We start from the raw sequence: 23,835 nt of genomic DNA, 5'->3' as shown, positions 1-23,835 counted from the left end.
ATCCATCTACCCAGGAAGAGAGCTCTCACTAGAACCTGACCATACTGGCATTCTGATCTCAGACTTCCCAACCTCCAGAACTGTAAGAAATATCTGTTGTTTAAGCCACCCAGAGCAGGTATTTTGTTAAAGCAGCCCAAACTGACTAAAACAGGCAGGTTATTTAACTTCTCTGTGCTCAGTTTTCTCATCTGCAAATGAGAGTAACAATGTATCCTGCTTCATAGGTTTGCAGCCATATTTAAATGTCATTATACATGAAACACTTAGAAGAGTGCATGGGCCATATAAGTTGTCATTAGTAATATAAATGCATCAGACACTCATATAACGCTGCCCTTTAAATTTATGGTCCAAATAATTACTTAATTCATTTTTTCCCTAAATCCTCCCCAGGAATCCTTCTGATGACTCCCCGTATGTCATGACTTCAGGGAGATGCATCGGTTAGAAATGCAAATACTTTAACGCTCTCTAAGGAGTAAGTACCTATAGAGTTTTTGATCTGATTACCCTTGTCTTTATCAATCAGTACATCATTGAGATGTGCTACCAAGGAGGCAGAATTCAGCAACAAGTTTGCAACTTTTTATTCAGCAACAGTGTTTGTCCATGAAGAGTATCCCTCAAGTAAACTGGCAAGGGACTGAAATGTTTTGAGGCTGATCTTCCATTCACCTATTTTGTTGGCTCTACAAACTAATCCACAGTCATTTTTAACAGTTTGAGATTGTATGAAGTGAAATCACAATGCCTTGGAAAGGTGAATCTTGGGCAAGTTATTTCAACATATTATAAAAGGAATTATTTTAGACTATACTGATATAAAACCTATTAACTTGTTGTCATTGACTGGGCTGCTGTTACCTTTACACTATCCATGTAGAACACTGCATATAAGGGTCTTGCTAAGCCATCTTTTCTTGAAGTCTGGGCAAATTGCTAATCAACAAATGGATATTACTAGTTAAAAGTATACTTCTCTTATTAACTTATGAGTTCTTTTAAAAACACTTTGTCAAATTTCAGTATTAGTATGTTACTATGTTCAGGATTAGTATATTAGTTTCAAAGTAAGTTAAAGCATTTCCGCAAAAATACTGGTTGAAATTCCTCGTTTTAACTTTCCACGACACTGGATAATCTGGCATCATCTTATCCATCCAATTTATTTTCCCTTCTCTCCAATATACCCTGACAACTCATCAGGCTGGTTTCCCCACTGCCGCTGAACACACATACTCATTCCTGCGTAGAGGAAGAAAAACTCTCCTCTACCGTCTTAGGTTCTCTGGCTAAGAATTAAACTCACATACGACAGGTTAACAGGCAAAAAGCATATAAGTTTTACTAAAATTTCTTACATGGACACAGGAGCCTTCACATAAGAATGAACATCCCTGCTCAAAAGATGACAGAAACTATATGCCTTTATAGTAGGTTGAACCAAGAAAGGCAATTGTGGAAAAGTAAACTATGTGGAGAGGCAAAAGAAAGTTAAGAATGCACATATTAACAAGTTCTGTTTGCACAGATAATTTTCTGGCCTTAATTCCCCATTTCCTATCCTTGGCAATGAGAATGTCTTTCCCGCTCAAGCACAAGGAGGGCACCTTTTACATGGGAGTTTTATCTCCTGTTGTCAGAAATAAAAAGAATGTCAGAGTGCCCTTTTGTATCTGCTGCTTCTCAAGTGCCCTTAACTTAAAATAATCAATTCGCTAAAATGGCACATTTTGGAGTGACATGCTCTGAACTTTTATCTGTCTTTGTAAAGCCCACCTATTCCTCTTGTTCATTTCTGCTCATCTTTCAAGTCCTGTTTTTTTTTTTTTTTTGGTTTTTTTTTTTAGCATTTACCCTGTGGATTCAACTCATAGGGCTCTTACCATATACATTACATAACTTGTTACTTTCAAAATATACCATCTTGTATTGTGAATATTTGTTTCATGCATTGTCTAATCTCCCCAACGAGACTGCAAGCTCCGTAAATATCTGACTCATTTGGTAAATATCCACGATCACAAAACTTTAAAACTACATTTTAGATGCTGAAACTGATAAGCAGACTGTCACTAGGGCATACCCACAGTTACATACACAGTTGACTCTCCTTCAAGTTGGCAACTTGCCCTTCCACCTCCTTCCTGATTCCTTTTAAGCTCTATGTTTTTAAATGGCACTTCTTATTTTTTAAACATACTATGTAATTTTTTGGCTGTATATTGTCTGCCCTCTCCACCCTCCCATATAAACTCCATGAGGTAAGCGATTCTTGCCTTATTCACGAATGTATCTTAAGAGCCTAAAACAGTGCTGGGTACCTGAACGGCACTCAATGAATACTTGATGAATGAATTCAGAAGCTAGATTTTCTTCCTGCAAGGCCACTGCTCTTTGGTGATGAGGCTTAATCGACTTCTGAGCTTCTTTACACAAAGGGCCCAAATCACAGGGAGCCTAGCTGTCACGGAACTAGCCCCAGAGGTAGGTTTGGAGAACTGAGGAGACAGAAGCCAAACAAAACTAAAGAATGCAGTTCGCTTCTTGGGGGCGGCTGAGGAGGCACATACAAACTTCCTCTCCTTTTGCACGTCCACAAGTGTTTCAATTGGCAGCATAGGTGACTTTGGACATTTTCCTACCAAAACAAATGCAGGGCCACCGAGCCTGGGCTCTGCGACGCGGGCTTTGCCCTTCTCCGGGCAGCTTCAGTGCCCTCACTTAGGTGGTCAGGCCGCGCCTAAACATCCTTCTTTTCCGGGCCGGGACGTCCCCGCCACAGGGACAAAGCGCCAACGTGGCGCGTCCTCCGCGCCCAAGTGTCCCGCCGGCAGCCGCAGGGACCTCAGCGCCGGTCGCCTAACAGGCGGTGGGGCGAACACCCGGGCGAGGCCCCGCGACGCGTCACGGCGGGCGCGGCGATTTCCCGGCTCCCCCCCCCGCGCCCGCGCACGCACGCGCACTGCGCACAGCATGAGGGTCGCGGCTCTGATCAGGTAACGCGGCGCCGCTGCCGCCTTCCTCCTCCCTGCCAGCCTCTAGTCCTTTCCCGCTGAGGGGCGGGAGCTGCCGCCGCCGCCGCCGAACGGAGGGTGTCCCTATGGGAGCCGTGTGTCCGGAGGTCGGCGGCTCCTCCCGGCCGCAGGAAGAGGCGGAGCCTCCGGGCTTTTCCCTGCCCGGCTCCCCGGTCCCGGGCTCGCGCTCCAACTCTCTGACCGTTGCGTGTCTTTGGCCTTCTGGCCCCCAAACTCGGACTCACACTAGATTTACCGAGGAGAACTTTAAAAACTACCGGTGCCTGGGTCTCTCCGTCAGAGCGCTGGCTTAATTACTCTGACCCTGCCCGGGGTCGAATTCCCACAAGCTGTAATGGGCTGTGAAGTTTGAGAGGCGCTGCTTCGCGCCACTTACTGAACTATCCTCTCCCATTTCTCCTCACTTTCTTCATCCTCCTCTGTAGTTCCCTTCAGTCTATCTGCCGGGCCCTCTTAAACGAGAGGGCAGAGTTGGAAAAATTTTTACTAGATAATGTAAGATCTATATAAATGTTGGAAGACATGCTATACCTATATGTGAATGCATACATAATACATATATACATTTATATACATAAGCACTTGAAAGTACTTGGATTTAAACTTAATACAGTGACCTGCTTGCAATATATAGTGTGTGTGTGCACTAAAAGATGGAATATGTGTGTATTATATGGAATAAGTGAAACCAAGATACTTACATATCTATAGATGATGAACATTATTTTCCTAATACACAGAAGGTTGAATCATTGAATTTTATGGTTGAATGACACCTTAAGGATTAGTTAGGCCATTCTCTAATTTTATAATGAAGCATGTAAACCCGTGTAACTTAACTTAGTATCCCAGAATTGGTGACTACAATTCTGACTTCTGTAGGACATTACACCTAACATATGCTTATGTACTTTGTGATGTTCTAAGAAATGAATAAGGTACTCGGCATTTTCCTAACTTACTTAACCTTGAAAATCTTTTGTTCTTAAGAGTATTTGTTGGACACTAGTGTTCCACAAAACACAATTTGGGAAATACTATTTTAAAATCATATTTGAAATCTTAACATTTTAAAATAAAAGGCCAAGTTCTACCCTTTAATCTTTAATATTCTGAATATTCTAAAGAATTAGATCGTTTTGTCCTGTGGAAATGAAACTGAGGTTCAATCAGGGAAGCTGTGAAAGATGTTCTTAGGGGAATATCAGAATCTGAGGAAAGAGCATGATGTGTAACTTCACTTTTCCCCTTGTCATTTCCCTCCCCTTGAGAAATTCTGGAATGACAGTTGTTACTGTTCCAAGGCAGACAAATGTTGGGAACTAAAATAAAAGGCTAAAGGGCCAGCTTCTAGGATAATCAGTCTCTTAGTTTCTTTCCATATGAATAAGTCTAAACATTGGTACATTTGCAGGGCTGAAGCAAAGATTGGAACGAAGGGAAACAGGAGGGAAAAAAAAAGAGGAAGAGGGGCAATGATTTTTATGCATAGTGAGAAGCAGTAGAGTATTACACCAAAATAGTATAGAAGTTGCCATTCAGTCTTGTAGGTACACTACTGCTGGTCTTGACTAAGTGGTTTGGTACCAGAATTTAGAAGTTCCTGTCAATCTGTTTATTAGATCTATAACTCAGGCCTTATCCTGTCATCGTATGTAGTGATGACTGAAAGCTGACATTTTGATAGTACTGACGTTTAGCTTTCATCAGTGTAATTCAGCATTTTGCTTTCAGCCTCTGCAAAATTTGAACCAAGTACATGAAATTTTGTCATTTGATTGAATCTCAATCTTTAATTTGATTCTTTAATTGGTGATGATGACCAGTTTTTAGACTTCTTAAAGTAGAACAGATGTATTTTCTACTTTTTCATAGAAAATTTCACCCGAGGAGTATATATAATAAGTGTTTAACTGGAATGTAAAATTAAATCATTTTTTATTTGCAAAGCACTTTGTGTATAAGCAAAGCCACTATTGAAAACCAAAGAGTTACCATTTTTTGTTTAGAATATTCATTGAAATGGCATGTAATTTCGTAAGTCCTTATGAGTAGCAACCTTAGATATTCAGATTCATTTGATCAGTTGCGTATGCTATGGAAATTACACGTGGTTTTTACATTCTAATATAAAATAGTCCCTCAAGTATTCAGAAGAGCTGAAAAAATAATGTATTCTATTTTGATGTCTAATAATTCTATTTTGAATAATGGTCAGTAACCTGATATTTATTTATCTCTTTATTTATTTATTTTTTAGTGGTGGGAAGGACAGCTGTTATAACATGATGCAGTGCATTGCTGCTGGGCATCAGATTGTTGCTTTAGCAAACCTAAGACCAGCTGAAAACCAAGGTAAGTGTGTAAGTTTATTGGAAAGTTCTCTAAATGACTGAAACTCCCGCTTCATAATTGCATTCTATTGTATGCAGTATGCAAAGACATAAAAGGAACTCACGTATCTTTAGCACCTGTTAGATGCTACATTCTATGCTAAGTGTTTTCAATTGCATATCCTTTAATCCTCCAAAGAACTCCTAGAGAGTTTTATTAGAGAGGGATACTGAAGCTTAGAACTTTATAAATTTGTGGAATAATAGCTAGAACAAACTTGCAGAGTTGAGAGTTGAACCCTTTTACTTCAGAGTGCACTGCTTTTCCAACACAACACTTTCCCAAATTTTCTTGGCATTTCACAGGTAATAAGATTCAGTTCCTTGGAGCTTGGGGAGTAAGACACATTAATAAATGATAATATAGGAATTTGATTACTAAAAGCATTCAGTTTAGCCATCTAATTTGTAAGCAAAATGTGAGACTTGAGAGAGGCATAGAGCAATACACTTCCACTTTTTATTTGTGGTAATAAGGACATGTACAAATAATCCACAGACCTTATTTTAGCAATTTTTTTCAGTTTTCTCCTCAATGAAGCCTCCTCAATTAGAACTTTTTTTCTCTGTGTCTGTGTCATTGTTCAGATTTCCTCTTTTAATAAGGACACCAATCATATTGGATAAAGGCTCACCCCAGTAACCTCATCTCAAATAATTGTATCTGCAATGACGCTATTCCCAAGTAAGATCATCTTTTGAGGTACTGGGTATTAGGAATTCAACACAAGAATTTGGGGGTAACACAATACAACCAACAATATCTTTTTTAAAAAATCAGGATATAATTGTTGTATAATATTGTATTCATTTTAGATGTATAACATAAATGGTTTCCTATATATATATATGGAAATGATTACCACAATAAGTTACTTAACATCCATCACCACACATAGTTATAATTATTTTCCCAGTTAGACTCTTAAAAACAGAAAAATATTCACTGATTTACTTTTTATACTCTTATTATACCCATACAACCATAGATATTAACTGCTAGAGTGTAATAGGGAAGATGAACTCTTGTCTAACTTTATTATTACTATTCTAGTAAGATCTTTTTATTATCTCCTTTACTCAACTACTTTTAAGATTCCATTCTTTTGCTCCACTATATTTTAGGCTAAATTAAATGAATATTATATGTGAAAATGCTAATCATAGTTCCTGGCATGAAGTAGGCACCCAGTAAATTTAGTTGAATCTGAATCTAGTACTAAATATTTCCTTCTTTTTAATCTCTTCTTTCCTTTTTCAGTGCTTCCAGTCTATTGAATTTTTGGTTTCATATCATTTTACAGTTGTTTTTAATTTATTTAGGTTTCATTGTTTTGTTTTTTTTTTTTAAATCCTCAAATAGATTGTAAGCTTCTTGAGAGGAGAAGTCACATCTTCTATGTGCATTTAATTGCTCCTCAGCACTTGGAACAGCTCTGTGCCTCTGGTTCACTCAGAGTTTATTGATGGACAGATGAATAATGAACTAACTGGAATTAGCCCTGGAATAGCAAGCAGTTGTTTCAGTCAGATCTTTGAATTTTCATTCCTTCTGTGATTAAGACTCAAATAATACTGGAAGTGAAGTTGGAAGATAGAGATTAGAAATATTTTATAAGAAGAAATAGAACAGGTCCTGTAGAGGTCCTGTAGAGGGTCAAGGGTAAACACATGCTTTAGGATTTTGTACGGGGCTTCTAAGGATGAATAATAATAGCTTTTTAGAAATGATGTGTTTAGAAAATGACCTACTATTTCTGACTTTAAATAATAAAGAGAAAATTCTTCAACTAAAGATGAATGGAAAATATACCGTAACTTCTATATTACAAAAGAAGGGGCAGAATTTCCTTGTAGGATTGTGTTTGTTACCAGGAAAGAAATTCCTTTATCCCTTGTGGCCAGTTAGGCAAGTGGGTTTTTTAAGCTTTCTATCTTAAGAAGGTCTTGGTATGAAAAGCAGATTGTTTGTATAATGTGCAATACATATATGATATAATTTCCCTCTCTGGAGTTTCTACCTTGTTTTTAGCTTTTCTACATGAATTATTATAGTTACCTTGTATAGAATCATTAATGCTCATGTCTTCCTTGACTTACAGTGAGGTTATGTTGAAATATATAAGTAAAAAAGAAAATATCCTAAATCAAAAATTCATTTAATACACCTAACCTACTGATCATAATGGCTTAGCCTAGCCTACCTTAACTGTGCTCAAAATACTTATGTTGGCGTACAGTTGGGCAAAGTCATCTAATCAAAGCCTATTTTATAATAAAGTGTTGACTATCTTATGTAATTTATTGAATACTATAGTGTGTGAAAGTGAAAAACAGAGTGGCTATGTGGGTACAGAATGGTTGTAAGTGTATCAGTTTGTTTACCCTCATGATCACGTGGCTGACTGGGAGCTGTGGCTCTCTGTCACTGCCCAGCATCACAAAAGAGCATCAACTATATATCATAGCCTGGGAAAAGATGAAAATTCAGAATTTGAAGTACAGTTTCTACTCAGTGTATTGCTTTTGCACCATCGTCAAGTAGAAAAATCCTCCATTGAACAATTATTATAATCTTCCATGTGCTCAGAGTTCACTAGCAGGGTTGGGAAGATGACAAGCAAAGGAGATCTTTAAATTATGCCTCATAGTGGAATGGAGATATTTATTTAGAATATTGTTACTGAGAAAGAATTTAATAGTAAATGGAATTGGAATATTATAAAGTAAAAGCTGGAAAAAATCAGCTGAAGCTGTAATTGTAGTGGAAGAGAATAGATGGCTGTGGGTTGGTAAATAGTGAGAGTTTAGCTAATCTTGATTTAAAGTCAGCAGGAAGTTGGTGATTATTGAATGATTCATTGACTGGCTTTTTTTCCCCCAAAACAGGAACCTTAATGAGGGATGACTGGTAGAGAAGACTCCAGTATAAAGTTGGTTATTTAAAGGCTGGAATTTATTCACAGCCCTGAGTTTACAGTGGGTAGTCTGAAAAGGAATTTATCCCTATTAATGGGGATAAATGTGAACTTGTCATAAAATTCGCAAAGCCATCTCTTTAAATTTGTAGTAGGAACTTTTGTGGCATGTTAATTGAGGTGCTTCAGGCAACAGTGGAGCCTTTTGGTTTTATTTGATCTCATACCATTTTTGCTATGTAGCTTCCATTAATAAAAGTTACATTGTGGTTGGGACTGAATGGAGCCTTAAAGGAAAATTGTCTTCTAGGTTTTTGAAGTCAGTAAAATGTTATGCTAACATCAGGAAGTTTCTTGCTGAGAAGCTCGAAGTACTTTAAGTATATTAATTTGATTGTTATCAATAACCTTAAAAGTAATACATTTAAAGAGCTAGTCTAAATTTGAGATGAAGGTAGCCTGAAAGGTTTTTAGGTAACTTTGGCTATCTCCTACTTTCCTACTGGGACCAGGAGTAGACAGATTAATAAAAATAATGTGAGTACGTGGAAGCCGATCTGTTGTGTGGGTTCAGAAACCTGTTGAGCCAGAATCTGATGGCATATGGTGGCAGCTTTGATAATTTACAGTATCATTCTCATGCCTTTTAATCAGATACTTTCACATTCAGTGGAAAGCCTAGACCTGCTTGACGTGTAAACATACATACACATATACATACATATATGTCAAATGTTGTTTTATAACATTTTTTAAGCTTAATAATGTATCATGAACCTTTTTCATATTATTAAGTATTATTCTACCATAGCATTTTCTAGATATTGTCTTTGAAACACAAATACTCCATGTAATATGTGTTCTGTGAATAAATTTGAGTGATAATTCATACACTCTCCCCTTATTAGAGCACCTTAAAGCACATTAGCCTGGGAAGAATTGCAGCAGACACCTGTTTAACATAGTTTATCCTCATTTTTTATAAATTTAGTTGACCATTGAAATCCTTTTTTTAAATCCAATACTTTTTACTATCATGGGATTTTTATTCTGCAGAACATACTTTAGAAAATGCTCTTCTTCAAAATTGTATTAATGGCTACAAAGTATTTCAATATGTGACTATATTATAATTTTTAATCTATTATAAACAATATTGTGATGAATATCTTTGCAAATGATTCTTGTGTATATCCATGATTCTTTTTTCTATAGAGTTAAGAAATAAAAAAGCCTATTCTAATATATTTCTAAGTTCATTTGTATCATCAAAGTCTGATGTGGCTCATCTCTTTTGAATAGTTTACTTGATATTTGTGGAATCTTATGGCAACCAGTGATTGTGTTACTTATCAGCTTATGTTTCTGTACATACTTGTAACTGCTCTAACGATATTGAATTTATATATGTTTATATGTTTTGTTTGTTTTTTTTTGGTGAATAGGGCCCTTTTTTTAAATCAACTATTGAAATTGAAGTATAGTTAATTTACAATGTTGTGTTAGTTTCATGTGTACAGCAAAGTGATTCAGAAAGATATATATATAGAGATATATGCTTTTTAGATTATTTTCCATTGTAGATTATTACAAGATATTGAATATAGTTCCCTGTGCTATATAGTAGGCCCTTGTTGTTCATCTGTTTTTTATATAATAGTGTGTATATGTTAATCCCAAACTCCTAATTTATCCCTCTCCCCTCACTTTGGTAACCATGTTTGTTTTCTGTATCTTTGAGCCTATTTCTGTTTTGTAAATAAGTTCATTTGTATTATTTTTTTAGATTACACATATAAATGATACGATATTTGTCTTCTGCTTTCTGACTTCACTTTGTATGATAATCTCTAGGGCCATCCATATTGCTGCAGATGGCATTATTTCAATTTTTAATGGCTGAGTAGTATTCCATTGTGTACATGTATACCACATCTTTATCCATTCATGTGTTGATGGACTTTTAGGCTGCTTCCATGTCTTGGCTATTGCAAATATTGTTGCTGTGAACATTGGGGTGCAGGTGTCCTTCTAAATTAAGGTTCCCTCTAGATATATGCCCAGGAGTGGGATTTCTGGATCATATGGTAAGTCTATTTTTAGTCTTTTGAGGACTCTGCATACTGTTTTCCATAACGGCTGCACCAAACTGCATTCCCACCAGCAATGTAGGAGGGTTCCCTTTTCTCCACAGCCTCCCCAGCATTTATCATTTTTGGACTGTTTAATGATGACCATTCTGACTGGTACCATGCTGTTTTGATTACTGTAGCTTTGCAGTATAGTCTGAAGTCAGGGAACATGATTCCTCCTGTTCTGTTCTTCTTTCTCAAGATTGTTTTGGCTATTTGGGGTCTTTTGTGTTTCCATACTAATTTTTGGATTATTTGTTTAGTTCTGTGACAAATGCCATTGGTAATTTGATAGGGATTGCACTGAATCTGTAGATTGCCTTGGGTAGTATGGTCATTTTAACAATATTGTTTCTTCCAGTACAAGAACTCGGTGTACCTTTCCGTCTGTTTGTGTCATCTTCAATTTCTTTCTTCACTGTGTATTGTTGAAGTAAGAATATTAACTATATCAAGCACATTTAAATTTTTTCTTACAAATATTTGTCACTTAATAACTAAGTAGATATGTAATTAAGGGAGGGTTTCTTCTGCAACTCTGGATGACTTTGTGAATAACCTTGAATGGTTAGAAAAAAAACATTTATGTCATAAAATCTTTAATTGAATAAACTAATGAAAATTTATTGGCTACGTTACTCTTTTCCTTAAATGTTCAATATGTAGTTTTAAAAATTTATGTATAATTGTGTTTGTAATTAGCAGTAGAGATGACCAAAGTTGGTGTGAACTGGATCCAGCTTGAACAAATGTGCAACTCTTACATATTTTATTTCACTTCATAAATGGAGAGAGATATAGCATAGTAAGCTTTTATGTTATGTGTTGACTGCTCTTCAAGCAGTAAAACAAAGATGGACTTTCAAATTCCCTCTCTTTTTCACTGTTTTACTGATTATTTCCCCTTTAATTATTGCAGTGGGGTCAGATGAACTGGATAGCTACATGTATCAGACGGTAGGTCATCACGCCATTGATTTGTATGCAGAAGCGATGGCTCTTCCCCTCTATCGCCGCACCATAAGGGGAAGGAGCATGGATACAGGACGAGTGTACACCAAATGTGAAGGTGATGAGGTTGAAGATCTCTATGAGCTTCTGAAACTTGTTAAGGTATGCCAAGTAACTAATCACAATTACTGAATTTACCATGTAATTTAACAAATTACATTTATTGCATTATTTAGTAATAAATAATTTACAACTCTTAGTAGCCCAACTATCCTTTGAAAGGATATTTTGTCTTTTTGGATAGAAAGTTGTCACTATGCCTTTATATTAAATAGTATTTAAAAATAGATCTTTTAGTACAGTATGGCACCCATGATTGTCAAATGATATTTAACTAGGTTTTCTTTCCCTTAGGATTTTGGAGCTGATTTCGGACCTTTCAATCATGTTTTTAGCAAATGCTTTTTGAATGCCTACTGTGTGCTTGTTATATATAGTTCTAGGCACTAGGAATAGGACAATGAACAGAACAGTTCTGTTCTGTTGGAGCTTACTTTCCAGTGGAAGGAGACAGTCAGTAAACAAATTATATGCTTGGTGGTGAAGAGTACTGTGAAAAAGGATAAAGCAATAGCGGGTGATGGCAGTGGGTGGTCAAGCAGGACCTTTCTGATATGGTGAAATTTAAATAAACCTAAAGAAAGTGAGAGACTTAAGTTAGTGGAAGAGGAATGAATTAAATACTTAAGTCCCAGTATATAAGAGTTTGGCAGCCATTGTGCATTTATTCTTAATTTCTCTAGAAAGAAAATTTAGGAAAGGAAGTATGGGGCTCATATATCTAGGAGGTATTATACTCAGTAAATGTTAATTAATAGAGATTCTTTTATATTAAGCAATTATCTTTTCATTTTCATTGATAATCAACTATTTCAATACAGTTCAGTATTCTTCTTAAATATGAATTTTATCCATTCAGCTACAGTCAATTCATATAAGGTGTATCTAATGAAATAGAATTAACCAGTATTTCCTTGATGTGTCAACATTTTTTCACAAAGGAAAGGAAGGAAGATTTCTGTCCTTTCTTCTACCAAGGGACATTACATTTTATTTCTGATTCTTTAGAAAAGTTCAGCTTTTCAGAAGTTATGTTATGAACCCCTGTCATGAAAAAATTTTGCTGCTCTCTGATAGCTACTTCAGTGTTGTACTTTAAATTTGATGCTGATCAAAGCTTAATATTAATTAAGGACTTGATTAAAAAAATAAATGAAGCTCTTTAATTCTTTTAAATTTGCAAATACTTCTTATTTTGTATGTCAGAACATTTCTATTTTTATTTACCCTTTAAAAAAGAAGCTGGTAGGGAAAAAACACGTACAGTAGTTCCATAATTTGCTGTTTAGGTATCAATAGCATAAGAGGTAGATACTTTTCAAAGGAAATCACAGGGACCTGGTTTCTTCCCTCTGGGATTATGTGTACTAATAACAACTATTTTGATTATCAAAGGGGAAGGCATAAAAGAAATTTCACTTCTCTCCAAGTGGGCAACTGAGACATTGACAGTATTCACTTCGAGGTGTGAAATATTACAAATTCTACATTTTCAAATTTTCTTTTTCAGGGTACAAAGAAACTAGGTATTAAGTTTTTAGCATAAACCAGCATTACACAATGGTAGGAATCAACAATAGAGGTAATCGAATTGCTTAAAAATCACTGATAACTGATAACTTTGGAGGAGCTACTTGATAACAGCCTTTCGAGAAAGGGAAAGATAATAAATTACTAATCAATTTAATTAAAAATGGGCTGATTAGTAGTAATTAAGAAGAACTTTCTCTTTCAATCCATGCTGTCTTGGGAGAAATGGATGCTTTGCCATTATCTTTATAGTAACCGTCAGTTATGACATAAATTAATGCTAATGTTAAATCTTGACAACTTCTGCTTTGGAAGTTCGTACATGATAATTATAACTATAACTGAGAGAGATGTTATCAAGTTGTCTAGGACTAAATAATTCCTTCTTTTCCTGTGCAAAATACTAATTTTACTATAGGATATTCTCAGGACATAAATATCGGAAATGTATTACTTTAATGGAAGGGATTGTATAACCAGGCTTTTATAGTTAAATCCATTTATGAAACACTGGTGCAAAGATTCCAATAGCAGTCTTACATATTCTAATGAATAGTTGAGTAATTATGGGAAAAAAAAGGAATCCAGAAGAGCTATAATTCTTCAAGTTAGTCTTCACTCATTCTGAGAAAAAGATGGAACTGCATTTTTTAAAAGCCTTTGAATTTAATGAAGAATTGAAAGCAGTTAGATTTATTTTTATTTTAAACATTTATTTATAACAGGTTGCAGTTTTGTGACTTTCATATGTAAGTCAGTCTATTTATGTTTTTGTAACTCTTTTCCCTCCCAAATATTGGAGCTAATTTTTGAGTAGGAGATAATTATTTTTGTAAAGAGTTTAGTTAAAACCAGTTGCTGGAAAGAAATAGGAAAGACTTGGAAGAATTTATAGAATTAAAAATTTCCTAACTATTCTGTAGAAGTCATGAAAACTAATAGAAATAGAATAAGCCTTTATGTCTCATAGACTGGTGATTATGACAGGTAGATAAATATGTGTATTTATATATATGTATATATGTCAAGCTGTTTGCAAAATATCTGGTTTTCATATAGCTAGTCTTTCTTTTATTCTTTAGACTTTCCTTAATATTAAAATGCCACTTTGGTTCTCATCTGAATTAGTTTGGTACATAGATAACTTGTATGATTTCTTTAAATACTGTGGGTGTTTTCCTTTTAAGTCACATAAGCAATGTAATAGTTACTTAAGGATACATATGTACACCATATCTCTATTGAGAATGTGTACTGAGAATTAAGGATGTGTATTCTTCATTTTGAAAATGTTTTTATTCTGCCATCATACTTAATTTATACATTGGTTGAATTTAAAATTTTAGAATGAAAGTTGTTTTTCCTCAAACCATTGAAGGCATTGCTCCATTGGTCTTCGAGCATTTTGCTGATGGGAAGTTTGATGCTAATATGATTTTTGTTCCTTTTTAGCTGACTCATTTTTTTTCTCTGTTATTTTATGTGATTGTGACTTTATGTTTTATGTGCTGAAATGTCACAACAATGCATTGAACATTGAAGGTGCTTCCCCTGTATCCCTTCTATTTAGTAGCAATACACTTCTGTCCTCTTTCCCTTAATGATGGTTGAGGGATGGCATTAATGCAGGTGAAAGCCATTCATAACATGGCATTCTCCTGGCCATCGTGTAACCTATGTTGTACCAAATAGAATGAAGCCTAAGTTGTTGGATCATTGACAGAAGATAAAGTCTTTGTCCCAAGCAGAGGGATGTGTGGATGTGAGACCTTGAACTACTAATTTTTTTTTTTTGAGGGAGCAGAAGTTGCTGTCAAATCTGCACACACCAAAAATGGTAGAGCCAATAGAATTGCAGCCTGAGGATGGCTCTTCAAAATCCTCTTCCGTTATTTGTTTGTTAATTTACTCCTCTTGCCTTTTAAATTCCCTTTTGCTGGTACTCTAACTGGTCAGACATTTGACCTCCTAGATTGAATTTTCATATCTCTTGTCTTTTCTCACAAATTTTCCATATCTGTATCTTTTTGTTGTACATTCTGGGAAGTTTCTTTTTTAAATGCCTTACTTTCTTGTTGAGTTTTTTTTTTTTTTTTTAATTTTAGTAATCATATTTTCAATAGCCAGGAACTTTACTTGTTTATTGTTTCTTTTTTTATAACAACCTGTTTCTCCTTCTATAGGTGTAACATCCCTACAGCCCTCTTAAAATACAGATTAGAGATTTTAAGCATAGTCTTTTGTTCCCTGAAATATTAGTGTTTTCTTTGAGGTCTTTTTTCTCTCTCTTTTTTTTTTTTCTCTTTCATGTTGTAGGCTTTTCTCAAATGTTCCAGTTGCTTGGTCATATCTAAGAATAATGCAAGAGAAAAGCTGACTCTGAACACTTTTGCCTTTAGAGTTTTTCCAGCCTAACATTTTATACTTGTTATACCTGGAGTTCAGGATAATGTGGTTCGATTTGATTTCTTTCTTTGCTTTCCTCTCTTCCAACAAACAGTGGGTTACACCTTCCCCTGTTGATTTATTAATCATTGTTCCTTCTTCATCTGCTTTCTGACTCAAGAAACTAATTGAAATCCCTTTTCCATTGATGTCTTTCCCCTGTTTTCTTTGGTTTTTTTTTTTTTTGAAGTTTATAACTTTGTTCTCGTTTTAATGAAATTTCTTGATTCATAAATCTATGCTAACTTTATTCTAATGGAATTCACTTAATATTCTTTCCTAAGTTGAATATTTAGTTTCAGTCTTCCTCTTTTAATCTTTGGTACTTTTCTTTTCTCATGTTCCTTTCCTCATTAGGCATTTTATCTTTGTATTGATGATGCTAAATTACTTAGTGGACACTTGTTTGAATACAACAATAAATGAATAATTATCTTTTTTCTTTTTTAAAATAGAATAGTTACTGTTGATAGAAAGGTTTGTGAATGATTTTTAAAAATTATTTTTAGGAAACATCAGGTGCTGCTTTACTCTTTTTACTGGTTAAAATTCTTTTGATTACAAGGAACAGAAAGTCATGGTCAAGCTGGTTTAAATAAAAAGGGAATTTGCTGACAATAACCTAAAGATAAGTTTGACTTCAAGTAGATTAGATACAAGACACAAATTATGTGATCAGCGTCATTTTTTCCCTTGTTTTTATCTCTTGCCTTTACTTTCTGTTGATTCTATTCTCAGTCTGGACCCTTGTAGTTAGAGGATGGGTCACCATTACATTCTTCCTGGTTCATATCTAGTAGGAAAAGCTCCTATCTTAAATAGCTCAAAGGAATATTATGTTTCATTGTCACTCAGTGGCCTAACTTGTATCATCCACAAGCCAGTTGTTGTTGGGAGATGATTTCATTGGATTGGACAGGTCTAGATGGTGAGCCATTCCTGGAGTGAGAGACTGAGTCATGATTACTGGAACCACATTGTCTATGGTTCTATGGGAAGAACAGAACCCACTGGTGGAAGGCAGATCTTCATATATAAAGCAGGCTGGTATAAGGTGATCTGTGGCAGGAGGGTAAAGAGCAACAAGTTTCCTGAAAATAAAAAGTTTCCAACTCCTTACAAACTTGAGAACCATTTTATATAAATAGGTTCCAGCTCCTTGTAAACTTGAAATTTTAAATGGTTCTTCTTTTAAATATCTTCCTCCCTGTCTCCCTCCATCCCCCCACCCCTTTCTCTTCTTTCCTCCCCCTCTTTCCTTCCTTCTTGGCTTCCTTCAAAAATAGTACACAATTGGTGCCACAATAGTGAGCTTATACTCTGGGACCTCTATATTCAGTTGCTCATGATTTCTCTACCTTAATATCCTACAGGCATGGTAAACTCAACAAGTTCAAAACTTACTATCTTTCTGTGCAAACTTTCTCCCTTTCTTATATTTCCTGCTTAGTTAAAAACATAGTATTTACCCCGTCACCTAAGTGTAACCTATAACCTGGGGCCTCTCTATTAGGCTTCCACTTTTTTCAGTTCCTTCCTACCCCAGCCACAACCATTAAATCTTCAAGACCTTTTGATACTACTTCTATGACTTCTGAAATTGGACCCTTTGACTTCATTTCCACCATACTGGTCTCTCATCTGTACTGTGCAAGAGTCTCCTAACTAGTCTGCTTGCCTTCAGTATTGCCTTGTGAACCATCAAGACTTTCTACCATATTGTCATCAGCTAATCTGCATAAATACTTAAATAACCCACTCTTAAGATAAAGTCCAAACACATTAGCCTGGCACAGAAGACTAAGGAGAAACCCTTGCAGTCCTACCTGTCTGATCCTGCCATTCTCACACAAACTTCTGGGTTCAAATTATAATGAACGAATTAGGTTTTTAAGAGATTTTTTTTTTCATATCTGAGTCTTTGCTTGTGCTTTTCTGTGCTTTTCTATCTTTATTCTCATGAAGAACCTTCTCAGTTCATACCCTTTTATGGAATCGGCTCTAGTTTGCCTTTCTATCTCTTCTTTGGCAGCTTGTCTGTACCTCTGCTGTGCTTCTTGGGAATTACTAGGATTGTTTATATGGTTGTCTCTTGCTAGATTGTGGGACCCTCAAAGAGAATCTTGGTGCTCTTCATTTTTATAGCTCTAGTGTGCAGCTGTATTCTTAGCATATGGAGGACTTTTAAAGGTTTGTTCAACAAATTAGTGCAAAATTTAAGAACCTATTTTTAGATAATAATTTATCTAATGTAGGGGAGCGACAACATTGTTACAAAATACTATATAAAACCATTAGTTAATTCATTTCATTTATTTTTTTCATTTAGAAGCTTAAGTGGAATGAGCCTCATAGTGTAACTTTTCAAAATAGGGTATCCTATCAGATTTGGCAGTGTCACCACTAAGTGTACCAAAAATAATCTCCAGCTGCAGAATATTTTATGAAAATGCTGAGTAGCCACTTTTTCAAGTAATTTTTGATATCTGTGTCTTAGAAAACCTGTTTATTATGGTGCAAAATTACTTTATGGATTTCTTTTCACTTTGGATCTTAGGGGGAAAAAACCCTGTATCATTGGTCCACTTGAGGCAAATCCAAAGGGTTTGGAGTGGGAGGAAAATATAACATGGCCTTAAGATTTGCAGGGAGGCCTATCGTGCTAATTAAACAGGCACATAGCCCTGTACAGATTGGTCCTGGCTCTTTAGCATTGCACAGCTTGCCTCAAGCCCTGTCCGTTCCCAAGATTTTGGACATTAAGCTTAGTCCCTTGGCACAAGAAATGCTTTGCTAATGTTGATTCTGGACTCCGAACAGGAAGAGTTGGAATTAGCATACACCAGTGTCATTTTGACTCCCAGGTGCGGCTTTATTGAGGCTATGCCATCTCTGGCCCTTTCAGATAATAAAGTCAAGATGCATGAGAAGGCACATGATGGCTGATCTGTCTGGAAATAAAATGTTGGATCATAGTTATCAATTATTACAGTGTGTACACTTATCACAGGTCTGGAGTCTTCATCTATAGATTTCTCCTTAAGCCTAGAAAATGTAATTCCTTCATTCTGGCAAAACTATTCTGTCTCCTCAACCTTGAACTTTCTCCACATGGTATCAATATATTATACATATATACATATATACTCTTTTTTTTTGTCTTTTGCCTGATTCATTGCCTCTCTATAAATTCATCAGTTGACTTACTTTTATGTCCTTGTATTCCTTTCTTCTTTGAGCTATAGATTTCTTTCTATCTTATCATCTACTCTATATATTTTAAAGTATGTTGGTTATGTTTGACTTTTCTTTCAGATTTCTTTCCTTATGCTCTTCAACCTCTTGGCATTTGTGTCCTATTGACTTTTTTACTTTTTTTCCTAACTATGCTACTATTTATTTCTTAAGAAATCTTTTGTCAATGTTTAGTTTTGGAGTTGTGTTGTCTAAGACATTTGATGTATATGTTTCTGTCCTACTTTCTCTTACTTCATTTCTATTTTTTTTTAACATTTTTTATTGATTTATCATCATTTTACAATGTTGTGTCAAATTCCAGTGTTCAGCACAATTTTTCAGTTATTCATGGACATATACACACTCATTGTCACATTTTTTTCTCTGTGAGTTATCATAACATTTTGTGTATATTTCCCTGTGCTATACAGTGTAGTCTATTCTAAAATTTTGAAATCCCAGTCTATCCCTTCCCACCCTCCACCCCCCTGGTAACCACAAGTCTGTATTCTCTGTCTGTGAGTCTATTTCTGTCCTTTATTTACGCTTTGTTTTTGTTTGTTTGTTTGTTTGTTTGTTTTTTAGATTCCACATATGAGCGATCTCATATGGAATTTTTCTTTCTCTTTCTGGCTTACTTCACTTAGAATGACATTCTCCAGGAACATCCATGTTGCTGCAAATGGCATTATGTTGTCGGTTTTTATGGCTGAGTAGTATTCCATTGTATAAATATACCACATCTTCTTTATCCAGTCACCTGTTGATGGACATTTAGGCTGTTTCCATGTTTTGGCTATTGTAAATAGTGCTGCTATGAACATTGGGGTGCAGGTGTCATCCTGAAGTAGATTTCCTTCTGGATACAAGCCCAGGAGTGGGATTCCTGGGTCATATGGTAAGTCTATTCCTAGTCTTTTGAGGAATCTCCACACTGTTTTCCATAGTGGCTGCACCAAACTGCATTCCCACCAGCAGTGTAGGAGGATTCCCCTTTCTCCACAGCCTCTCCAGCATTTGTCATTTGTGGATTTTTGAATGACGGCCATTCTGACTGGTGTGAGGTGATACCTCATTGTAGTTTTGATTTGCATTTCTCTGATAGTTAGTGATATTGAGCATTTTTTCATGTGCTTTTTGATCATTTGTATGTCTTCCTTGGAGAATTGCTTGTTTAGGTCTTCTGCCCATTTTTGGATTGGGTTGTTTATTTTTTTCTTATTGAGTCGTATGAGCTGCTTATATATTCTGGAGATCAAGCCTTTGTCGGTTTCACTTGCAAAAATTTTCTCCCATTCCGTAGGTTTTCTTCTTGTTTTACTTCTGCTTTCCTTTGCTGTGCAGAAGCTTGTAAGTTTCATTAGGTCCCATTTGTTTATTCTTGCTTTTATTTCTTCTAGGAGAAAATTTTTGAGATGTATGTCAGATAATGTTTTGCCTATGTTTTCCTCTAGGAGGTTTATTGTATCTTGTCTTATGTTTAAGTCTTTAATCCATTTTGAGTTGATTTTTGTATATGGTGTAAGGGAGTGTTCTAGCTTCATTGTTTTACATGCTGCTGTCCAGTTTTCCCAACACCATTTGCTGAAGAGACTGTCTTTATTCCAATGTATATTCTTGCCTCCTTTGTCAAAGATGAGTTGACCAAAAGTTTGTGGGTTCATTTCTGGGCTCTCTATTCTGTTCCATTGGTCTGTATGTCTGTTTTGGTACCAATACCATGCTGTCTTGATGACTGTAGCTCTATAGTATTGTCTGAAGTCTGGGAGAGTTATTCCTCCAGCCTCTTTCTTTCTCTTCAGTAATGCTTTGGCAATTCTAGGTCTTTGATGGTTCCATATGAATTTTATTATGATTTGTTCTAGTTCTGTGAAATATGTCCTGGGTAATTTGATAGGGATTGCATTAAATCTGTAGATTGCCTTGGGCAGTGTGACCATTTTAACAATATTGATTCTTCCAATCCAAGAGCATGGAATATCTTTCCATTTTGTAAAGTCTTCTTTAATTTCCTTCATCAATGGTTTATAGTTTTCTGTGTATAGTTCTTTCACCTCCTTGGTTAGATTTATTCCCAGATATTTTATTACTTTGGGTGCTATTTTAAAGGGGATTGTTTCTTTACTTTCTTCTTCTGTTGATTTATCGTTAGTGTAAAGAAATGCAACTGATTTTTGAACGTTAATTTTGTAACCTGCTACCTTGCTGAATTCTTCAATCAGCTCTAGTAGCTTTTGTGTGGACCTTTTAGGGTTTTCTATATATAGTATCATGTCATCAGCATATAATGACACTTTTACCTCTTTTCCAATTTGGATCCCTTTTATTTCTTTCTCTTGCCTGACTGCTGTGGCTAGGACTTGTGGTGATAGTGGGCATCCTTGTCTTGTCCCAGATTTTAGTGGGAAGCTTTTGAGTTTTTCACCGTTGAGTACTATGCTGGCTGTAGGTTTGTCATATATAGCTTTTATTATGTTGAGATATGTTCCCTCTATACCCACTCTGGTGAGAGTTTTTATCATAAATGGGTGTTGAATTTTATCAAATGCTTTTTCTGCATCGATTGAGATGATCATGTGGTTTTTGTCCTTTCTCTTGTTGATGTGATGTATTACACTGATTGATTTGCGTATGTTGAACCAGCCTTGTGTCCCTGGGATGAACCCCACTTGGTCATGATGTATAATCTTTTTTACATGTTGTTGGATTCTATTTGCTAAAATTTTGGTGAGGATTTTGGCGTCTATGTTCATCAGTGATATTGGCCTATAATTCTCTTTTTTTGTAGTGTCTTTGCCTGGTTTTGGTATCAGGGTGATGGTGGCTTCATAGAATGAGTTTGGGAGTAATCCCTCCTTTTCAATTGTCTGGAAGAGTTTGAGAAGGACTGGTATGAGTTCTTCTTTGTATGTTTGGTAGAATTCCCCGGTGAAGCCATCCGGTCCTGGACTTTTATTTGTAGGGAGGTTTTTAATTGCTATTTCTATTTCCTTTCTAGTGATCGGATTGTTCAAGTGTTCAGATTCTTCTTTATTCAGTTTTGGTGGACAGTATGTTTCCAGAAACTTGTCCATCTCCTCTAGGTTATCCAGTTTGGTTCCATATAGTTTTTCATAATATTCTCGTATGATATTCTGTATTTCTATTTTGTTTGTTGTAATTTCTCCATTTTCCTTTCTTATTTTGCTAATTTGTGCTCTCTCTTTTTTCTTCTTTGTGAGTTTGGCCAGAGGTTTGTCGATTTTATTTACTTTTTCAAAAAACCAGCTTTTGGTTTGGTTGATTTTTTCTATGGTCTTGTTAATCTCTATTGTATTTAATTCCTCTCTGATCTTTATTATTTCCTTCCTTCTGCTGCTTTTTGGGGCTTTTTGTTCTTCTTTTTCTAATTGATTCAGGTGGTGGGTTAAATTGTTTATTTGAGATTGTTCTTTTTTGAGGAAGGCCTGTATCGCTATACACTTCCCTCTTAGCACTGCCTTTGCTGTGTCCCATAGGTTTTGAGTGGTTGTGCTTTCATTATCATTTGTCTCAAGGTATTTTTTAATTTCAGCTTTGATTTCCTCACTGATCCATTGTTTTTTCAATAACATATTGTTTAATCTCCATGCTTTCCTTTTTTTCTCCTTTGTTTCTCTGTTGTTGATTTCCAGTTTCATGGCATTGTGGTCAGTAAAGATGCTTGAGATAATTTCTATCTTCTTAAAATTGTTGAGGTTTCTTTTGTGCCCAAGTACATGATCGATCCTGGAAAATGTTCCATGTGCACTTGAAAAGAATGTATATCCTATTTTTTGGGGGTGTAATGCTCTGAAAATATCCACCAAATCTCGTTTTTCTATTGTAGTATTTAATTTCTCTGTTGCCTTGTTTATTTTCTGTCTGGAAGATCTGTCTAGTGATGTTAATGCAGTGTTAAAATCTCCAACTATGATTGTATTCCCATCAATATCCCCCTTTATCTCTGTTAGTAATTCTTGTATGTACTTAGGTGCTCCTATATTGGGTGCATATATATTAACGAGTGTAATATCCTCATCTTGTATCACTCCTTTAATCATTATAAAATGTCCTTCTTTATCTTTCTTTATGGCCTTTGTTTTAAAGTCTATTTTGTCTGAAATCAGTACTGCAACACCTGCTTTTTTGGCTTTTCCATTTGCATGGAATATCCTTTTCCATCCTTTCACTCTCAATCTATATGTGTCCTTCTCCCTAAAGTGGGTCTCTTGTATGCAGCATATTGAAGGTTCTTGCTTTATTATCCAGTCTGCCACTCTATGTCTTTTGACTGGAGCATTTAGTCCATTAACATTTACAGTAATTAATGATAGATGTGTGTTTATTGCCATTTTGAACTTATCTTTGCAGTTGAATTGGTATATCCTCTTTGTTCCTTTCTTCTTCCTTTTGTGGTTTGGTAATTTTCCTTTGTATTATCATGGATTTTATTTAATTTTTGTGACTCCTTTGTAAATTTTTGGCTTGTGGTTACCCTTTTTTGTAAATCTATCAACCCATTACTATAACTGTTTTTAGTAAACTGATAGTAACATGATCTCAAACCCATCCTACTGTTAAAAAAATTTAAAAAAGAAAGAAAAAAGTATTCTATATTTCCCTGCCTCCCTCTCCCACTCTCAGTGATTTGTATGTCTTCTTTTATAATTTCATGTTTACTTTATTTGTAATTCATGAGTTATCACCTTTCCAGTTGTGTGTTTCTCATTTCTGTAGCATCCTGCTGCTTTTCTATTTAGAATAGCCCTTTCAATATTTCTTTTAGCATGGGTTTAGTGTTGCTAAACTTCTGCAGCTTTTTTTTGTCTGTGAAACTCTTTATTTCTCCTTCTATCCTCAAGGATAGCCTTGCTGGATAAAGGATCCTAGGCTGCATCTTTTTTTCATTCAGGGCTTTGAATATATCTTGCCACTCCCTTCTGGCCTGTAGTGTTTGTGTAGAGAAATCAGCTGAGAGCCTTATGGGGGTTCCCTTGTAACTTACTCTTTGCTTTTCTCTTGCTGCCTTTAGAATCATTTCTTTATCCTTGACTCTGGCCATCTTGAT

The 23,835-nt window shown here is 35.6% G+C and overlaps 1 protein-coding gene and 1 long non-coding RNA gene across 6 annotated transcripts in view; one reads left to right on the top strand and one right to left on the bottom strand.

Moving 5' to 3' along the window:
- LOC105076878 (uncharacterized) overlaps nt 1–2,463 on the bottom strand; it is a 487,483-nt gene extending 485,020 nt beyond the window's left edge. For both annotated transcript variants that reach the window (XR_012507612.1, XR_006728364.2), the window contains exon 1: nt 2,328–2,463. This is a non-coding gene — a long non-coding RNA (uncharacterized LOC105076878). The remainder of the gene's footprint in view (nt 1–2,327) is intronic.
- Nucleotides 2,464–2,847: 384 nt separating this feature from the next.
- Nucleotides 2,848–23,835, top strand: part of DPH6 (diphthamine biosynthesis 6) — a 174,218-nt gene continuing 153,230 nt past the window's right edge. For all 4 annotated transcript variants that reach the window (XM_074365877.1, XM_074365878.1, XM_074365876.1 and 1 more), the window contains exons 1-3: nt 2,848–3,002; nt 5,302–5,396; nt 11,404–11,597. In XM_074365877.1, the coding sequence (XP_074221978.1) occupies nt 2,980–3,002; nt 5,302–5,396; nt 11,404–11,597 (312 nt within the window). In that variant the 5' untranslated portion in view covers nt 2,848–2,979. The remainder of the gene's footprint in view (nt 3,003–5,301; nt 5,397–11,403; nt 11,598–23,835) is intronic.

This window comes from Camelus bactrianus, chromosome 6 (assembly GCF_048773025.1).
Source record: "Camelus bactrianus isolate YW-2024 breed Bactrian camel chromosome 6, ASM4877302v1, whole genome shotgun sequence".
Classification (NCBI taxonomy): domain Eukaryota; kingdom Metazoa; phylum Chordata; class Mammalia; order Artiodactyla; family Camelidae; genus Camelus; species Camelus bactrianus.
The sequence above is the reverse complement of the archived record's forward strand: the minus strand, read 5'-3'. Positions and strand labels throughout refer to the sequence as shown.